At 40.4% G+C, this 21,701-nt stretch overlaps 1 protein-coding gene across 2 annotated transcripts; it reads right to left on the bottom strand.

Annotated features, from left to right (window-relative positions):
• Positions 1-1,322: 1,322 nt before the first annotated feature.
• Positions 1,323-18,026, bottom strand: Zc4h2 (zinc finger C4H2-type containing). 2 transcript variants are annotated; one of them, XM_013121298.3, is made up of 5 exons: positions 17,510-18,026; positions 7,567-7,747; positions 5,870-6,042; positions 4,349-4,511; positions 1,323-2,781 (listed from the first exon to the last, which is right to left on the bottom strand). In XM_013121298.3, the coding sequence occupies exons 1-5, from the start codon at positions 17,560-17,562 to the stop codon at positions 2,668-2,670; spliced, it is 684 nt and encodes a 227-aa protein (XP_012976752.1). In that variant the 5' UTR covers positions 17,563-18,026; the 3' UTR covers positions 1,323-2,667. The 2 variants fall into 2 exon arrangements, with proteins under 2 accessions (XP_012976752.1, XP_005081202.1); XM_005081145.4 differs by having other exon boundaries at positions 7,567-7,738; positions 17,510-18,018.
• Between the last annotated feature and the right edge of the window lie 3,675 nt (positions 18,027-21,701).

The following is a 21,701-nucleotide window of genomic DNA, read 5'->3' on the forward strand; positions in this document are numbered from 1 at the left end:
CTGAGGAGATGGTAGGGAGGTCAATACACAAAAAGAAGGAGGAACATGAGACAAATAATACAAAGGTTGTTTGATAAAGTTTTGAGGAGTCATCATTTTGTATTTATCTAAAATTACACACAGTTAAGCTACTTGGGCCAACAATATTCCCTACAAGTACCATAGGCTAACAAAACCCTGGTACCAAACCCTAGTAAGGGTTGGTGAGGTAGTCCACGTGACTCCCAAAACAATACAGATTATTGATATGGCCCTTGTTTGCCTCTCAGAAGTTTAGGGTGAGCCCCTGTTATTGAAAACACCACATACAAAGGACACAGGATTAGGATGATTCAAACTGGATCTGACCTGAAAGCCTCTTCCATGCTGTCTAGCTTCAGTGGTTCCAGAAAATACTTGCAAGCTGCCAGCTGCCAAGAGGGAAGCAATTAGAAAGTGCTACCCAGCTGCAACATCTATGAACCATGACAATCACTGGCATGGCAATGTTGTGGGATAACCATGCCAATATTTGGGGCTGGTAATCCAAAGAGAGTCCAACAAGAAAGCATTGCTACATGACAAAATAAGCACAAAGGTGTGAAAAGTGCCATTCATATGTTGATGGCAACTGACAGCTCTCTCATTTGACTTAAGGTCCACTCAACAGGAGGAAAATCGTGCCTGATACTGGAAACCTAGCCAGCTTCCAGGGGCTAGTGAGGTCATGGACTTGAGAAAAGAATCTATTACCACCACTTTAGTAGACTAGCTTAATTCCTTACCACACTTTAATCCTTATAACCACAGATCAGTGTAGCTACCATTCTTCATCAATGAAGCCTCTCTTTACAGCAAATGGAGACATCACAGAAAACAACTGAGCACAGTGCACTAATCAGTGGATTAGTAGGGAACCCAGTCCCAACAGAAACATCAACATCATAGCTCCTGCATCTTTGGCTCAGGGAATACTGAGGAAGAAGGAGTGGAAAGATTATGAGAGCCATAATTCCTGCCTTAAATAATTGGTTGAGTCTGCTTTTACCATGCTCCCATGTTTTCATTCACTTAGGTAGTGGCATGGACACAATCCTCCCCGTTTTCTTTTCTAGTCTAAGAAAACCATAGTGAGTCTCGGTGTTGTGGTCCTGTTCTTGGCCTGCACTTCCACTATAACCACAGCAGGTAGCACTGGCCCAGCCATCTGTCTATCTGTCTCCAGCCACATGCTTCCAGCTCCTGGTCACATCCCCATAGCCCACTCAGTCTTTTTTCATTTCCTCTCTCTATTATTATTGTTGCTGTTGTTGTCCAGTACAAAGAATGCAACCAATTAGCACTTATTTCAACAAATGAACATTTATTTAAAATGATTTATGAAATCATATCATAACACTTACTTTCAAAAGGCAGAGGAATTTTTGATGTTTGGAACACATATTATTATGACTCAAAGTCAAAAGTTAAAGAAAAATGGGATAAATCTCTCCCTCTTCTCCCTAGCCAGGGATAGACCTGGAGCTAAATCATTTTCATCAGTCAGCCCTGATGATATCCCGTAGATCTAAGAGTAACATGGCTAGGAGGCTTAGCTTTAATAAAGAAGTGAGCATTGTGGGGCCTTTAGAACTTAGTGACTACTGGGGGCAGGGGAGGTCACCTACATAACCTGCAGAAGAAGAGTGACCAATGACTTCCTCAACTGAGGTTACATTATTGAAGAAAGACCCAAAGGGAGGAAAGAATGGAAAAGGAAAGTCATACCCACTTACATGTATAATATGATTGGCATTCATGTAACACTATATCCACTTCTAGCCTCCCAATGATATACCACTGAGCAGGTATTAGTGATGGTTTTTAAACAAAATTCAAAGCTAAATTCAGCTAAGGATTTCTCAGCCCAAGGCAGTTCCTATACCATAGTCATCAGACCTAGTATTAAGCAGTGAACTTGGTGAGACATGTATCATGAGCCTGGCTCCATAATTTCACTGTGAGGAGTTTCTACTGATTAGCAAAGAACAAAAAAAGTGTAGGGAAAGACCCATAGATCTTGGGATCTCAAGATGCCCAGCCTGGTATGAAAAAGTTGAGTATAACTGGAAGACTTTGTTGGGACTATAGAACAACACCAGAGCCTCACAAATTACTATAAGAAAGAACACTTGTCTAAGTTACTCGTGGGCTTTAATGATGAGCTGAATATTGGGGAGATATATGCATTCAGCCCATTGGGATGTCCAGAAAAAATAAAGTTGCTGTCCCTTCAGAACCTAAGGCAAAAATAGAGGGGGAGGAAATCATAGAGGCCTTTCCTTAAAGCAAGACATGGACCTCCTCCAGTCCTTATACCCTGCAGCTCATTAGGCTCTAGTCCTCAGGAACAAAAGAAAGAGTCAATCAGGGCCTTTTGCCCCTCAGTCAGCTCCAAACTAGGACAGTAGTTGAGATGTGAGCAGAAGAGAAGGGGTCATGAGACCCAGGCATTAGCACCCAAATTACAGCTGTTCTTGAACCCGGAATCCCAAGAGCAGAAAGAAATAAGAGCAAAGAGAGAGGGGTTATTCTTCCAGTAAATTAAATAGAAACTCAGGAGGGCAGATTTTAGAAAATCAGGACATCTATGACTCTGGTCAAGGGGAGGGCTTATGATCAACAGAGGCCTCTCCCTTCACCTTCTCTTCATTCATCCTGCTTCCGTTTTGGCTTTTTGGGGTTCCGCGACCGACTCTTGGCTTTACAAAGAGGGCATATAGGTGCATTTCGATGAATTTGTTGGTGACATGACAAGCAGGCCTGGTGGGGGTAGACAGGATAAATAAAGTTAGTGTAGTCAGATTCTTCTAAGCAGTGGTTCAGACTGCAGATACTCAGGGGCCCAGAAAACAATTGTAATTTTCCATCTGGAGGGAACAATTATCGGTAAGATACAGGTAGAAATAGTGCTCTTGGAGACCATAGACCATAGGAACGAAGGATATAACATACAGAGGAGTGCAGAAAAAACTGTATTTAAAACTTAGAAATAAAAGAAGAACTTCATGTCTATGCAGCATTACATCACAACATTATTAGCTCACCCATGAACTATCGATTTTTTTGGACAAGATGAATTAGCAAGCATTTTTCTATAGTGAACAAGATAGTAAATATTTAGAATTTAAAAAATATTTTTAATTAAAAATGTGTGTGTGTATGTATGTGTGTGTGGTGTGTATGTGTGTGCGTTGTGTATGTGTGTATGATATATGTGTATGTGTGTGTGCAGTGTGTATGTGTATGATATGTGGTGTGTGTGTGTGTGTGTGTGTGTGTGTGTGTGTGTGTGTGTGTGTGTGTGTGTACATCTGTGGAGGTCCGAGGACAACTTTGCAGTTCTCTCCTAGAACAGCTTGTGGGAGTTAGTCCTTTCCTTCTACCATGTGATTCAGGAATCAAACTCAGATCATCACATTTACATGATAAGTGCTTTGACTACCTGAGCCATGTGGTGGCTAATAATAACATTAGACTTTTCACATTAAGTTGTCTGTTGCAATTACTCAACTCTGTTTTATGTTAAAATACAACACAAAAGTAGAAGATGGTGGCATACACCTTTAATCCCAGCACTCGGGAGGTAGAGGCTGGTGGATCTCTGAGTTAGAGGCCAGCCTGGTCTACAGAGCGAGTTCCCAGAACAGCTAGGATGACACAGAGAATCCTTGTCTCAAACCAAACCAGAAAAAAGACATAACACACAAATCATCTGGCATGTGTGTATGCCAGGAAATCATCAATGAGAGCATATAACAAGTCAGACTCTACCTGTAGGTTATCATCTACTGGGCAACCACTCTAGTAAAATGTCAGTTTGACTATTTACTATTGACCTGATTCTATGATGCCTACTGATAATCCACAAACAGTTTTTGCCTAGTAGGAATGCAAATTAATTCCATTGGGAAGAAAAGGAAATCATAAAGGTAATAATTTCAGCATAAAAATTTCCAAATTTACTTCAGCATTTGCTTCCAACCATGTAAACATCTGTTTGTCAAATGTACTTAGAATCTGCGTCGTGATTCTGCTGGATCCCTCACTCACGAGATATGTTCACTACCTATTTGTGTAAATATTAGCTTTCTAACCTTTAGAAAATTATATTTTAGCAGTGCCTGCCAAGCTTCCTGTATTCTACTCTCTCTGGGAATTTGCAGCAACAAAAGCAACATGAATTCAACATAGCATCCCATCCTCTGTGTCCCAGTTAAACATTGTTTAAGTAAGATCTAAAATAAATAAGGCCACAACCTCAAACAGCATATCAGCTTCCCATTGCAGGACATGCTGCCTCCTCCATGGTCCAATCTAGCTTACTCACCTTCATAGGTGGAGGCTGCTGTCTGAAGGTGGCTGTCTGCCGTGTGTCCTGCTTCCTGGCCACTTGGAGTTGTTGGGCTGCAGCAGCTGCAGCAGCAAGGGATTCAGGTATGGGGGGTTCTTGAGGTTCTGTCTGCCATTCTGCTTTCTGCTTCTCAAAGTAACTTTGGGGATGAAAGACATTGGCTGGATCATTTTGGAAGCAAGAAAAACCTTTCCTCTTCTTAAAGGCTGTATGACTAGGACCGTCTCGACAATGGTACTACCCTTTCTATGACACATGGCTCTTTTCCCTTAATACTAGGTGTTGTAATTTAAGAAAAGCGGTGTGTGAGAGAAAGATGCAGGTAGCAGGGTTCAAGCAGAGGGTTTTTTTAATTAAGGAAAAGGATCATTAAAAGGGGAAAAGGAAGGGGGAAGACCGGCCTCCAGAGACAGAAGCAGCAGTAGAGAGGAGAAAGGAAAGAGGGAGAGACGGGGAGGAGAGAGGGAGAGAGGAGGACAGACAGACAGAAAGAAAGAATTATGGGAGGGGGGTAGGGTCCTTTTAAAAGGGAACATAGTGAATGTGCACAGGTGGTGCTCTTAGTGGCTGCCACTGAGGGCGTATCCTGACAGAATTCCAAGGACAGACTGGTACAGATGCCTGAATACTAGCACTAGGCACATTATCAGTAGGAATGGAAGACATTTTTCTTGTTAATTCTGATAGTTGCAGATATGAAGAAATCTTATGGCTAGCAAGATGTTTAGACCTATTCTCTATTTGATTGTCATTTGCAATATTCTTACTAAGCATTCCCAGGCCTATGCTTATATCCTTCTAGGAACAGGAAGCTCATACTTCTACAGGCAACCAGGTGTACCTTTAGGATATACTTCTGCCTGTTGGGCTGAACTCTCTATCTTTAAAATGAGCCTAGTTTTTAATTACGGGGTCTTGAGATTAAAGGACATGCTATGTCCTAGAGAAAAAAAGCATATCCTTTATGTTTTCAAAGATTTCTGTATACTCCTCTAGACCCTAACTTGAAAGGTGACCTCTTAAAATTCATAGGTAAGTAATTTTTAAATGTTATATTAAATTTATTTATCTGTGCATGTGTATGGGCAGGCAGGCACATGATGCTACCGTGTCATAGGACAGCCTGCAGAGGTTCGTTCTCTCCTTCCACCACGTGGGTCCCAAGAACTGAACTCAGGACCTCAGGGTTGGTGGTAAGCCATTTTACTCCTGAGCCATCATGCCAGCGCAACGATAACATTCTTACATTGTCAAAAATTTCACAAAGTATTTTGAAAGTACCTATTAATCTTCATCTCATCTTGTTCTTATATAATATGTCAGCATAGAGACTTGTGGGTCATGCAAGGAATTAGCCACTGACAAGCCTAAGAATAGGACTATGTACTCAGACTTTCAGGTCATGTATCTATCCATGTCCTCTGTGTCACCTTCCACCCTTACCCCCTCCCTTCTGTTACATTGTGTTACTTTGGGGTCAGAGGGCAGGCAGCTTACTCCAAGGAGAGTTTCTCTTCCTCTTCACACAAGTCAGGAAGCCTTTGCAATCCCAATGTCATACGCAGGGCATCCACATGTTCTTTCAATGGTTTATACTCATCATGAAGCCTCCGGGTTGACTCTAGCAACTTATTTAAGTCGTTTTCAGACTGTTTAATGGTGTTTTCCATCTGGAAAATAGAGCAAGATAGAAAGAGAAAATATCCCAAAGTTTTCAAAGGAGTTTTATAGCTGAACAGATAAAGCACAGACTCCAGAGGGAGAGCAATCCATGTTCAAGTTCTCTGTGTCTTTTCTACATGACTGATAAAACCTCAGTTTCTTCATCACTATGAGAGTGAAAGGTTAATAGTGCATACCCCGTGTAGTCTTAAGAAAGATTCGATGATCAAATTCATGTGAAGCACTTCATATAGGAATTAACAGGGTAAAAGCTCATAAAATGGTGATTGAATTACTCAAATTAATAACACCTGATAGCTGGAACTGCCTTCAGAGATCACCTAGCTCACCTCATCTAGATTATCATCTTCACTTTTCGGGGACAGTGAGCTGAAGCTCAGAGAAGAAAGGACTTATTCACAAGAATACTTCTACGGACAAAACCGACATAAAAACTAAAGACTTGTGTCTTCATGACAGTTACATTTTTCTCGAGGCCCCCACTTGCACCCTGCTACCCCTCCCCACACCCCCTACGAGAAGCTGCAGCAGCAGCATTACCGTTCAGGAACTATGAATTTTACATTCTCAAGCCCTTACCTAACATATGTAACTAGAGACTCTGGAGTAAAGTTCAACAGTTTGTGTTCTAATAGGCTCTCCAGCTGACCCTCTGAGATCTACTGGCCTGGATTCGCAACCACTCTTGAAAACTCATGACTCATTCTATTGATTCTATAGCATCGTTTAGCTTGCAGTAAAGTCTACAGCTCCCTTCAGGAGACCCAGAATCTGATGCTGTCTATCACATAAAACCCAAAGAGTCTATTATACAAGCCTCATTTATATATTTTGTAAGGATTCTAGGCCTGACAATATTCTGTAAAGGAATAATCCCGCAGAAATGAGTTTGCCAAAAATAGAAAATCTGATCCATCAAAATGAATTTTGAAAAAGATACTGTCATAGACTGTAAGGGTTAGAAAGGGCCTCACAGGTAAACACTTCCCACTTCCTGATAAAGGAATAACCAGTAGAGAAGCCTAGACTCTTTACAAAGAACTCCAAACGAGGGAAGTTTTCAGCTCAGGATTTATTCCCAATATTCCAAACGGCAGTCTAACAAGAGCCCCACTTTGCTAAGCAGACTGAGACGATCTATTCGGTCTTGTTGGAAGCTTTTGAGCACTTAAAGCTATCCTCAAGAGGCAGGCATCTAGTCCACTTTTCCTTGGCTACTTCTTAAGCTGCAGACTTCCAGACCGTGAACATGGCAGAACCGAATGAACCCTTGAAGGTCAATTAGCCTCTTTCATAATACAGGGAGAAAATATGATACTCAGAAATGAAGGACTTGTCCATTGCTGTTAGTCAGTGACATAACCAGAGCTGGCCTCAGAACTACGGCACAGCAGCTTGGTACCTTCTCCCTTGAGCTGACCACAGCAACGTCTAAATGAAAGGTAACAACATTTTCTACTACCTCATCCTTAAAGGGCCCAGAAATAGGCTCCAGGTAATAAGCCACATACCACATTAATGTCAGCGTGGATCAGTCGGAGTTCCTCCACATGGGCCATCTTCTCCTGTAGCAGGAGATCCATCTCCTGTTTGTATTCTTTTAGGTGCCTCTCTTCGGATTCCAGTGCCTCAAACTCAGCCTTCAAACGGGCCTTGATCTTTTCCATCTGCAAAGTCTTGTTCCTGAAATTTCTCAAGAGTAGGAAACAGGCCAGTAGGAGGATGGACGAAGAAAGAAATGGAAAGCGGAGTTAGGCCTTTCTTTCTAAGCTATCTTTCTCTTTCTTTCGCAGTCTGAGACAACCAGAGCCTCAAACTTCAACCAGACCATCAAATGGGCCTTATCTTTTCCATATACAGAGTATTGTTCCTGAAATTTCTCAAGAACAGGACACAGGCCAACAGGAAGATGGTGGAAGATAGAAATGGGAGGCAGAGTCAGGCCCTTCCTTCTATGCATCTTTCTAACCCTTTCTAACAGACAGAGATGATTAGAGCCATCCCAGGAAGAACTAGGAGATTCTTTCTAAACAGAAAAGCCCAGTGAGTTACATGTGAGGTAAATTTTATTCCCTCAGGACATTTGCAAAGGAGGGTGCAGGTCCCAGCTGTGGGACTGAGTCCAGGGAGAACACTATTGGCCTTTAATGGATATGGGCCAGAGATGCTGAAGAGCCTCTCACTGCAAATAAAAGTCTCCCATCAAAGGTAGCTAGCAACAGTGACCTTCAGAGGAATTCAGGAGAAGCAGTGTCCAATAAACTTTCTGTAGGGACTAGAATGTTTTGTATGCGTGCTTTCCAAAGCAATAGCCCACATAGACTGTTGGGAACATGTAATGTGGCTACTATAACTAAGGGATTGAGTTATAAATTATATTTGTTTTAATGAATTTAACTTTAAACTTGTAGATGGTGGCTCTCATACCATGTAGCACGTCTGGCTGATATAAAAATTTCCCCTTATGTTGCTTATGTCCGGAACAGTGACATAATGATGCAAAAGTAAATACAATACTTGTATATCACACACTACACTACATTATCTTGGAGTATGAAGAACTGTTGATGTAGCTATTGACCTATCTTATAGAGAAACAATGTTTAGTTTCATTGAAAAATTACTTATCAGCCAGGCGTTGGTGGTGCATGCCTTTAATCCCAGCACTCGGGAGGCAGAGGCAGGCGGATCTCTGTGAGTTCGAGGCCAGCCTGGTCTACAGAGTGAGTTCCAGGACAGCCTCCAAAAACAATACAGAGAAACCCTGTCTTGAAAAACCAAAAAAAAAGAAAAATTACTTATCTAAAGCCCTTCCTGTCTAGACTTCTATTCTCAACCTCTTCTAGATTACACACAGAACATCTGGAACTCTGCCTACTTGTATCCCAATTTTAGAGATGGGAAACTGATAACCAGAGTGATATCTTACCTTGATTCATGTAGTAAGTTGAGTGAGTGTTGGGCCAAGAACCCATTTGTACAGGCAGCTACACATCATGAAAGAACATGTACTTTAAACTCATTCCTGGGTATACATGGTAGTTCTGCCCTTCACTAGATTTTTGCCTTTGGATAATAATAACAATTAAATTTACATTTTACTATATTCAATGAATATACACTAAGTAGCAAACACACACACAAATATGTCCAACAAATATTTATTGAACACTTGTCCTCTGTCACTGAGTACAGAGCGACAAGGGAAAACAGTTCAGGTAGTGAGGATGGCATAAACGAAGGCCCTAGAGCAGAAAGACATAACACATTAAAGGAACAACTAAAGACAGATTGACATGGCTGAATCTGAAAGAGGGAGAAGGACCTACATGAATCTAGGGATGTTGGAATAGATCAACACACAGCTGAGATTCTGGGATGAGTTAAGTCTTTCATCCTCAGTCAAAAAGAGATTCTTAAATTTTTAAGTATCAAGAAAGTGCCATTATCCGATTAACTTGCTTCTCAGCTTTGACTTAGTACTAATGTGGAAATAATACCAACTACTTCGCATGTCATGTGATAAGGATTAAATGAGTTACAGGTAAAGTTCCCAAGCTATGTGTCACATGATGAGCAGCCAACAAATGACAGTATACTCCCCCACTCTGCCCAATGCTTCAGCCATGATTATCTCCTTTACCACAATGGTACAGAAAACAAGTACTATGTGTGTTCTCTAAGGCATGATACTGGCTACTAATATTAGAATAGCATCATTAGCATATGCCATCTTATAAGTATAATATGAATAATGGCCTATTAATGGGACAAAGGCATTCCTAGTCTATATCAGTCAAAAAAAGACAGCAACAAGACCTTCTCCCAGATCCTCTTCTTCCCTTTGAGACTCATGAAACAGTGGAATTCTCACTGCCAGGGACCCACTAGCCAGCCCACTTATAGCAGAGATACAGGTAATCTACCTGTGTACCCAAACCCAGTCCTTCCCAGCCCTGGTTGAATTGTGGATGCTTTTCTGGGATTGTGACCATCTCTTGACCCTTATTTTTCCCTTGGACCCATAAGACACTGAAACCCTCACTCCAAGGAACTTTCTATCATGTCCATATGGAGGAAAGACACATGTAACTTACATTTATTCTTCTTGCACAGACCTCCCCCCCGACTTGTGTAGCCTTGCGGGTGCTTGCCAAGAATCTTGACTTTCTCCTGTCCCTTCTCCTACTTTTAGGATTCACCATCCCCAAATTCATTCCCTTCCAGCCTGTCTGTGTGCTGTAGAAACATAGGTAACACACTTAGGTTTGCTGGCACAACTCCTTCCAATTCCAGTTGCCCCTATGAATGTTCGGTTCAGACATTCATGGAGTGGGCCTGAAGACATATAAAATACTGGGTGGTTACTCCCGCAAGCTTTGTGTTACTATTGCACTAGAATATCTTGGAGGCAGGGCATCATTGTAGATTGATGTATTTGTAGCTGGGTTGGTATTTATGTTTCTCCTTTAGTAGCAGGCATAGTACCTAACAAGAACATTAGCCCATAGGGGTGAGGGCTTTACGTAGGAACTAGCTCAACTCCTTATGTTCAGTGAGTTGATAAGGGTTGTCTTCAGCAATGGGGCTTTGCTATCAGTTTGTGGAGTGGTTGTTTGGGGGTTCCCATGGGACTTCTTTGGCCACCAACTCAGATGTAACTAATTCCTGGTACTAGAAGCTTCATTTGATGGCAAGAAATGTCCAGTTGGGGCTCTGTCTCCCTTGTTAATTGGCAACTTCATTTAGATTGACCAAGACAACTCTTATACATGAATGCATTTTAATTGGGGACTTGCTTACAACTTCAGAGGGTTAGTGCATTATCATCATAGCAAGAAAACAAGCATAGCACTGGAACAGTAGTTAAGATCTTTACATCCTGATCCATGGACAGAGAGGAAGGGGGAGTAGGAAGAGAGGGAGGGGGAGGGACAAAGGGAGGGAAGGATGGAAGGAGGGAGAAAAAAAGCAAGAAAGCAAGCAGAGAGCACATGTGTGTTGGCTACTTTTTATATCAACATAGGTTAGGGTCATCTGGGAAGAAGGAATCTTAATTGAGAAAACATCCCCATAGGACTGGCGTGCAGGCAAGTCTGCAGGGCATTTTCTTGACTGACGATTGATGGGAGAGGTCCAACTCATTGTACATAAGGCCATCCCCAGGCTGGTAGTCTTGGGTAGGAAAGCAAGCTGAGCAAGCCATGGGAAGCAAGGCAGTGAGAAACATTTCTCCATGGCCTCTGCAACAGTCCCTGCCTCCTAGTTCCTTCCTTGAGTTCCTACACTGACTTACATCTGGGATGGACTGCTTACAACTGGAAGTGTGAGCAAAATAAACCCTTTCCTTCCTGAGTTGCTTTTGGTCTTGGTGTTTTATCACAATAATAGAAACCCCAACTAAGACAGAACACGTGTCAATTAAAAGCTGCATAGATCTCTTTGTGGAGCTTAGGCAGACTGATTCCTTTTATTTGAATCATTATAGAGAAAGTTTGGGATAAAAGGTGACATTGCATTTGGGTCTTCCTTGAAAAAATTAATAGAATTCATAGGCACAAAATGAAAAAAGAGCAATCTAGCCTTAAGGATCTATTCAGGCAAAATATTAGAGGATGGAAATATATGAAATAGAAATGAACTTCTATATTGCTAAACTATAAAGTAAAAGAAAAGAGTAGTCACAGGTAAAATGGGAATGGTGGACCTGAAATGTGGCATATACTGCATATAGTAAAATGGTAGGCAAATGTATGCCCAATGAATAAACGGAATGAAGCAATTGATCCCTAGTAAAAAAATGAATTTCACACCATGACCAAATATACAGGTATGCGCGCGCGCACACACACACACACACACACACACCAAAAGCAAACAGCAACAATGCTTTCCCAAAAGTATGCCTACCATCTCAAGCAAAGCATATTGATAATATATCTTTTAAATAAAAATTAAAACTACTACCAGCAATTGATTAAAGCTATATGCAAACCAAGCCACTAGTGGGCAATGACCTCTGAGTTCAAATTACTGCTATCCAAGAAGGTAAATCCATGGATTATTTGAGGGAAAGCATCATACCTATTTCAGGGAGGTCATTCTCATAACAATATGCATGGAATTAAAGGCAGAGAGGAGACAAGAAGCAGAGAAATAATTCTGTAGGTAGAAATGAACAAATATCACAAATATTCAGGATAATGATGAAGACTTGAAACAAGCACTGAGAGTGGCGGTAGAGAATAGGACAGGAATTTGAGTGAAATGTTGAAGGTAGAAATAGAAAGTCAATTCTGAATTTCAGGTTTCAATTTGAGGTAAATGTAACAGGAATGACAATAACAATATTAAAATGAGTTTTCAGGGGAGCAGCTCAATAGCAGTGAAGAGCCATGAAGTCATAATAAGTTGGTCAAGATTTTCTGGATTTGTAGAGCATCCAGCTTGGCAAGCCCAGTAGACTGTGGTGTGCATGGAGGGCTGAAGCTTGGAAAGGGATGCTATGTAGACATATATACATTGGCAACAAGAGCATGTTGCAGATATATTGGCACACACATGAGGTAGTGAAAGACTCTCATTCATGTTATGGCAACAACACTACCTTTCTCCTTTTTCCTATTTTCTGTTACATTTTTTATTGTTTCATTCATGTCCTGCCTTTTTTTCTTGGCCATTACCTGTAAGACCAGGAAACCAATACAAAAAATAGACCAATGTGTAATTTGGAAGCAGATTTTTGAAACATAGAACTGAAATGCAGTAGAGTTTCTGCTGGGCACATGATCAAGGAAAACAGTCTGTGGGCGAATCCATTCCTCACACCTTTTTTTCCATGGGTAATTATGCCTTTGGTGTGTATAATAATCAAATTAAAGATGCATTCTTCTAGGCCTCTGTGAAAACGCCACCATTGTTGCTACTACAGTACAAGAACATTAATGTTTTAACAAAACAGATTGTTCTTTTAATAAGACTATTAAAATAATGGTAATCATAATTTAGAGCAATTGAAGAACTGTGAATAGTGGAACGTTAATTGGATTATCCGTTTTTATAAAGGACACTTGATAATGGCACTACAAGCATGTATCATGTGAATAGAGGATACGCTTTACGTGGGCTTCAGGGATTAATTAAACTCAGATTGCCAGGCTTGCATGGTAAGTGCCTTGTCCCACTGAGACAGCCCTCTTTTTGTTGTTTGCAGGTTATCTTTTTTAACCCAAAATCTGCCACTATCATTATTTTGAAGTGAGTGTGTTATAGACAATATATAACTGAATTGTTCTTTAGAAATTCATTATGCAAAACTCTCTTTAGTTGTCTTTGAATTATTTATCATTCTTTTAACTTGAGGGCTGAAACAATGATCAACAGTTAAGAGCACTGGATGCTTCCATCCTCAGCACCCACACTGCAGCTAATAACCATCTTTAACTCTAGTCCCAGGGGACTAGAGGTACACAGAAGTAGGCAAAACATCCATATACATGAAATAACAAAATATATTTCTAATTATGTATATGTGTAATTGTGTGAGTTTCGCATGTTGCATGCATGCATATGCCCATGGACGTCAGAGAGAACATTGGAACTGGAGTTATAAGCAGTGGTGAGCCACAAATGAATCAAGGTCCTCTTCAAGAGTAATTAGCACTCTTAACCAATAAGATATATCTCCAGCCCCACATTATCTACAATAGAAGTATTTACATGTAAAAATGCATCTTCCTTTTAACTTTATATATCATGTTTATTTTCTGTTTGGGATTTTGTTTTCTTGCTTGCTTCTTTTTACCTTTTTAACCCACCTTTCTTGGATGAACTAAACATGTTTTAGCATTCTGTTTACTTTTAATACTTTTGAGCACATCTTTTTGCATAATATTTTAGTGTTTGTATTCAGAAATACATTATATATACACAGAACTGATCAGTATCTTTTAACATCACACCACCAGCTTTAGTGAAATATATTAGCTATTTTATTTCTCTTTAAATTTACCTATTCATAAAATATCATAAATATCCCTGCACATACACTGAGATTATGTTATAATTATGTTAGAAAATTTACTTAAAGAGGTCTGATGGGAAAGAAGAGGGCCAGGGGATAAGGGACAAGAGTGGGTGTAGGGGTCCATATGATTAAAGTACATTATATACATATGTGAAATGTCACTGTAAATTGTTATACATTAATACACGATAATAAAAAATAAATTTCCTTCAATCACCAAACATAAATAAGAAAACTCAAAAGAAAAAGTAAAGTCAATTCTATCATGTTTTTGCTTACTAAGGTTGTGCTTCCTGGTGTTACAGAGTTTTTTAGTCTCTATTTGAAATGCTTTTGTCATCCTTTCACAGTACATCTGCTGATAGTTCCAACATCTGCGAATGCCGTCAGTTATAAAGTATAATACTATCACTGCGCATAGCATTCTGCTCTGCACTTCTTTCCCTTCAGTACTTGACAATGCTCTACCTCTTTCCACTAGGACCTTGACATTTTTCTCTTGAGGAATTTTCCATGCTAATTTTCTCCCTTGTAGATATAATTAGGGGATTAGTTCTTGTCACCTGCCTTTCTTTCAAGGTTGTTTCTTTCTCCTTCTTTGTCTGAAGACTGATTATAATATGCCTTGGAGTAAGTTTCTTTCTGTTTGTTCTATTAGTGTTTCATTAGCTTTTTGAACCTAGAGGTATTTTTTTTCTTAGTTTGGGACAATATTAGTTCTTATTTCTCTACTATTTCTTCATTCTGTACTGTGTCTCTCCTGTGAGAATTTTTAAAGTTTTGTTATAATCTCACACTGATCTCTATTGCTTTAGATTTAAGCTGACTCATTTTTTTCTGTCTGTTCCATTTTACTGTTGAACCTATCTGTTGCATTTTTCGGTTGTCAAAAAGGACCCCCCCCACCATCTTCATGGGTTTTTGTTTGTTTTGTTCCTGCTGTCAGGGCTCATCTATTTGCTTTGATTTTACATTTTTTAACTTAAGGGAGAGTTTATTTGGACTTATGATTTCAGAAGGAAAGTCCATAGTGGCAGGAGAGATATGGCAGCAAGCAGCAAGAACAGGAAGGTAAGAAGTATCTTCAACCTCAAAAAGGAAAGAGAGAGAGCAAATTGGTAGTGCCCATTCCCTGGACCTGCTACTCCCAGCAAAACATTTCCTCTAGCAAGGCTGCACTATCTCTCCAAAAAGCACCACTAACTGAGAACCAAGTGTTCAAATACCTAGGCCTACTGGGGACATTTTGATTCAAACCAACACATTGTACCTGCTAGCTCTCATAGAGTCATGACAATAATATAATGCAAATTGGCACATAATCCAACTATAAAAGTCTCTGTAGTCTTAACATTTTCAACACTGTTTAAAAGTCCACAGTTACCTGCACTGTGACTTTTGTATGTTTATATGCTCCCAGTGTTTGTAGGGCCTACTGAAGGATTTTCAGGATGTGTATTTTAAAACTCCAGTTAGATTATTGGGTTTATTAATATTGGCATCTCTTCATTTTCTCATTCAAGTAGATTTATTGGTATGATGAGAAAGTTTTCAATAAATTTGGATATTCTGGATCTCACTTTAATCTTTTGTCTTAGTAGGCCTTCTTATACTCTGAACAGGAATCCATTTTTACACTGGGTCTTTCTTGACAACCAAGTGGTATGCCCATGTTACTAGATTAGAACTTCAGCCTTCTTTCTAAATCTCTCTGGCTACTATCTAATGTGATTGGGGAATAGAAGTCATGTTTCCTGACTTGGTGTTCAATGAAAGGAGTCTTTTTTCACTAGAGATTAATGATCTTGATCCAAAATAGTCCTTTTATGCAAATAAGATAAGTTCATTTACAAACATACACACACACATACACACACACACACACACACACACACACACACTTCTTATTAAGACAAGGATTCTCTGTGCTCTGTGTAGCCCTGACTGTCCTGGAACTCAATCTGTACACCAGGCTACCCTCAAACTCAGAAATCCACTTGCCTCTGCCAAGCTTATTTTAAAGTCCACAAAAAGTAGAAGACTGGAATTAAAAGCGTTCTACTCAAAGGCCTAAGCTTTTTATTAGCTGCGCCCTTAGCATTCTCCTGCACCTAGAAGTCTCTTTCCTATCTCGGGATGCTTTTGTAGAAAAAGACACCAGAGACCCTTCAGTGGGAAAGAGAAGAACAGAGCCTTTGTAGGCAGACTCCATTCCCTGCAAACTGTGGCATTGTTAAGCTTCGTGAATATGAGAACTTGCTCAGATTCTCCAAACCTCCATTTTTCCACTTATGACAAAGGTCATAGGACACTTGCCAAAATGGTTGGGGGGGCAAACCTGGCATCCCAGGGGCTCAATAAATGATCATTCTCCTTGCTTTGCAAAAGGAAAGACACAATCCATCCAAGAGGAAGAAGAAATCAAGATTCTTCAGTACCACTGCTATATGGAGATGCCATACACATATCCCAGAGGTTAAATCTCTGGTCAAATTTGTCAGAATTAAATCTCATGACCTAATTTCTTTAAAAAATAAGCTCTATGTCTCTTTTTCTTTTTTTCTCCATATATCTGAAAAAACACTCCAGATGCAGTGACTTAGGTAGAGCAGGGGAGACCCACATAGTCAACATAGTACTACTGTTTTCTGGGTTTGAATCTCACAGCAATATCAAAACTTGCTTGCAGAGTAGCCTATTGAAGGTGTGACAATCCCAAGTTTGCCAGACCTCCAGCTCTTGTTCACATTCCCATAGCTTGCAACCTCCTTTCAACCTCAGGATAGGAAAAAAGTGTAATAGTTTCAGGAAAACAAAAGCAGTCACCTCCCGAGGTTTGTCTGCATCTCCAGCCAATAGTCACAGCAAAGTTGCAAACTGAATAGCCAGGTCAGCTAAACTTGGCTCTCAAAAGGCTTTCCCAAGCTCTGGGTTATGAAGCTGAATGCAGAATCATCAACTTTTATAAAGCAAGAAGCGATAAGAGACTTATACTAAACAGACTTTTTTTTAATGTGTCTATGAACGCCAGCTTTCGTCTCCATACCAAAAAGAATATAGCTGGTGACCAGCTCCTCCTGGTGTCTACCTCTATTCTATCTCAGCTATATCGTCATCTCCCCCTCCTTCCCTCCGACTGGTACACACACACACACACACACACACACACACACACACACACACACACACACACACTTCCACTAACTACCTCCTCTTGACTCCATTTCAACTTACATTTGCCCCCTCATTCTTCAGCTCATCTTTAAAACTGTGATGAATGGGCCCCTTTCCCGCTCCTCTTTGCAAGTAGCTCAACAATAGATAGTTTCCACAGAAAAACAGTTCTCTTTGCACCCAGGGATGCCCGGGAAGGGAGGGGGAAATCGCGGAGGGTGGATAGATGCTGCATTAAGCAGCGAAGAGCTTACCTGATCTCTTTAATGCTTTCCAGTTTGCACATGATTTCTTGTTCATCTGCCATGCTTTTCACTCTCAATTTCACGTCCAGAGAATTGTAAAAATGCACCAGCCAAGGGATACAATAGATACAATACAGCCACCTCCTACTGGTTTGTGGCTTTGAGCCTGTGTGGTAGGGGCTTAGGAAGGCCTGGGAGCTGTAGTCCACAGTTCTAGGACCGACCAGGCAACCCGGGTGCCATTAGAACTACAACTCCCAGAAGGCCAAGCGAAACATTCCTGTTCCCTTTCCTGTAGCGGCACTTTAAATCAATATGTCACAGATAATTATGTCAAGATTATGAGGAATGCAAGGGAATGAAGATGTTTGTCCTACCAGTGTGCGGCAAAATGGGGGAAATCTCGAAGCAACTGGGAAGATGAAAAACATACCTTTTATCACGAGCCTCGGGCCTCATGCCTATGCACCCCAATAGGTTAGGGAATCTTTTATTACGGAATACCTTAGGCTGGAGAGAAACAAACTGTAAGTGATTTAGCTTCCAAATGTCAAGTGCAGCTTAGGGATTGACATTGAAATGTAAATAGAGTGGAGCTGAAAATACGGGGGCGGGGAAAGAGGAGGACAAGAGAAAGGGGACTCTCCAAAAAACAGGAAACTGGACTTGTGGAGAGGACCTCTTTCCTTCTGGCTCCTCATCCACTGAACTATTACTGAGTTTATAGTTTACCGGTCAATGTAAGGTGTACTGAGGGCGGCACTGAAGAGTCAAAGAAAATAAAAGCAAGTTCTTGCTTTTGAGAAGGAGAGGCTGAAATATAATGTATTATGCTGTGTACAATGAGCTGCCACAATGCAGTCATACTTAGATGAAACCTGAACAGATAAGATGCAAATATGCTTTTAAAACTAAGAATTTTCCAGAGACGAGTGAGATTTCCAGGAGGCAGTAGCCTATAATAGAAAGTGAAAACAGCAAGTGGTCCAGGGAACCTGGAATATAAGATTCTTGGAGTGGCCCATTAGAAGGAAAGTGGAAGATGTGTCTAGAAAAGATAGGTTGTACAGATACTTTTAAAATTCCTTTTTATTTTTTCTTTGACTATTTTATACATGTTATCCAATGTATTTTGATCAAATCCACTCCCCAGTTGCTGTCCTCCACTCCCCCCCAGAACCATCTCCCTCCTAAATTCATGTATTCTTTTTAAAATCCCCAAATTGTGCCAACAGTAGTGCATGAGTGTGGGACCATCCACTGGAGAATAGACAACCAACCATGGTCAGCATCTCTGAAAAAACTGAAGCTCCTTCCCCAGCAGCTGGATTTTGAAATACCTTGGAGTGTCAGACTAGAGTTTGGAATTATTCCTATAGGCACATATTTATTCAGTATGCATTTATTATGTGCTTACTGTGTGTAATTATATTTAGAATATATATCAATTTTTGGTTCTTGGAACTTAATCCAGGACCTCATGCATTCTTATTATGCAGTCCACGACTAAGCTACACCCGCAACTCCTAAAATAATTTAAAAGCACTGGAGTGATAAATTTGGGAGTAACACAGAAAGTAAAATGTAGAATTAAAGGAAATGAGAGCTAGTAAGAGGGAGGACCTTAGTTACCCAAAGAAGTTGGATGGACATGGAGGTCAGGCTTCAGAAAGAGGAGTGTCACAGATGAGCTAACACTCACTTGCACACTGTCACTCTCAGCTGCCTGTTGAGGAACCCTAATCCTTGAGGGACCAAGCCCCATACCAAACTGGGATTCATGGCTTCCAGTGAGACAGAGGAATTTCAAGAAGCAGAATTGGAGATTTAGTTAAAGATCTTGTGGTGGCTTCCATGTGCACATATATTTGAATGTTTGGTCATTAGGGGATTAGGAGGTGAGGCCTTGTTGGAGTAGGTGTGCCTCGTTGGAGGAAGTGTGATACTGGGGTTTGGCCTCGGAGTTTCAAATGTCCAAGTCATGTCCAATGTCTCTCTCTTTCTTCCTGCTGCCTGCAGATCAAGATGTAAATCTCTCAGCTAACTCTCCAGCACCGTGTCCACCTGTGTGCTACCATGCCTATTGACGATAATGGACTAAACCTCTGAACTGTAAGTCAACGCCAACTAAATGGTTTCCTTTATAAGAGTTGGTGTTGTCATGGTGTCTCTTATAAGAGTTGTTTTGGTTATGGTGTCTCTTCATAGCAATAGAACACTGACTAAGACAGATATTAAGGGAAAAGGTCCTCAAGAAGAGACCTAGAGTACGAATAAGAACGTGCATATGGGATTCTCTAAAGGAAAGTCACAGAAAGTGAGATATCCCCTAATATATGCATGGATTCCTTAAGAGAGTCACAATTAGTTGTTTTAGCATTAGCCACAAATACCATTTTGGTGGCCCTCAGACAACATCACAAAAGGTTGTTAAGAGATCTTTTGTTTTCTCAGTTTTCCAAAAGTGAGATAAGTGAAGTGACTTCTCAGATGCCTTGGATAGAACTATATATAATCTGATAAAGTAATATGAGCCATTGGAGTTCAGTATGTGATGTCTGCCTATAGATGGAATTCCTGATGAGATTCCTGGGGAAATTGCAAGTATATAGTAGGTGCTAATAGTGCTGGAATTTTTGGTTCTGTGTTGGTGATGGAATTCAACCAGATTGCAGGGTGACTCTTGCAGTGAGAAAGGATGTGAATGTAGGTGGATAGGGAGGTGGGAAGGATCTGGAAAGAATTAGGGTTGTGGAAACTGATTAGAATATGATATATTGAGGATGATTTGAGGTCTCAGATGTTCAAGCCAGGATCAGTGTGGCATTTCCTTCCTGTTGCCTGCAGATGCAGATGTATAACCCTCAGCTCCTTCCCCAGAACCATGTCTGCCTGCATGTCACCACTTTTCCCTCCATGGTGATAATGGACTGAGCCTCTGAAACTGTAAGCCTACACCAATTAAATGTTTTCCTTTATAAGAGTTGCTGTGGTCACATTATCTCTTCACTAGAACAAGCATAAAGTACTTTTCAAACTACAGTTTGCAGGGGAAGTGGTTGTTGTATATGGAGATATACAGAAGGAGTTCAGGGGTGGACTTTGAAGGGCTTTACTCATTTGTTTGTTCATTTTTGCTAGGCTATTAATGGAACTTCATGTTTCTGCACAATTAACAAATGCTCTACCAATGAACTACATAGTAGACCTAATCTTTAAGGTCTTAAAATAAATGTATCCATTCCTTAAAAACTTGGCTGTTACTACTCTAGGTGGTGGTGTGAACGTGGGAGAGTGGGGCCAAAATTGAGGTGGACTAAAGTCTCATGCAGTAAGCAACTTCATTCAGGGCATCAGAGAATTTATATTCTTAGGGTATTCTAAGGGTTAAGCAAGGTCTTGAGCAAAGTTCACATAAGTTAAGGCTATATGCAGTCACATGACAACCCATGCTTGAAAACATTTTTGAATAACAAAAGTAAGATGATGGATAATCTGAAGCAAAGCCCACTCCTGGTAGGGGCACAAAAGCACATTCCAAGAATAACCCGTGTTATGCAGAAACAGAGGTTACAAGACTGTTGTCTTCAGCAATACGACCTTATTATCAGGTTGTAGAAGGTAACCAATAGTATTTGCAATAGCCTGTAATTTTGGTGTGGTGGTTCTATGAGTCCAATGACTCAACATGCAACCCACTCCTAGCACTGGAGGTTTTACTTGGTAGCATAAGATTTCCAGTTGGGAAATTGCCTTCCACATGATATGGTAACAACATTTAATTTCTTTCACGTATGTATGTATTTCAGGAAGCTTTCATAGTAGTATGTTTCCATAGTAGTATGTTTCCATATGGCTTCCCAAAAGAGTTTTAGTGGTAGTTATCCTCACATAGTCCCTCCTTTACCTTCCCTCCTACCCTATCCCCACTTAATTCTCCTGCTCTAATTTCCCCTTCTATATTCAATTTCCAGCTCTTTGGAAAGTTCCCTTCCTCTCTACCACACCCCCTGCCCCAGCCTCTTACAAGATACCTAAACTCTGTGGTTATTCTAATTGAACCACACATATTTAAAACTTAAAATGTAACATTCACATGTAAGAGAAAAATGTAATATTCTCTTTCTCTGTGTGGGTTACTTCACTCAATGTATTATCTAGGCTCATCCCAGTTACCTGCAAATTTCACAATTTTATTTCT

Source organism: Mesocricetus auratus, unplaced genomic scaffold, assembly GCF_017639785.1.
Source record: "Mesocricetus auratus isolate SY011 unplaced genomic scaffold, BCM_Maur_2.0 Super-Scaffold_100003, whole genome shotgun sequence".
NCBI lineage: Eukaryota > Metazoa > Chordata > Mammalia > Rodentia > Cricetidae > Mesocricetus > Mesocricetus auratus.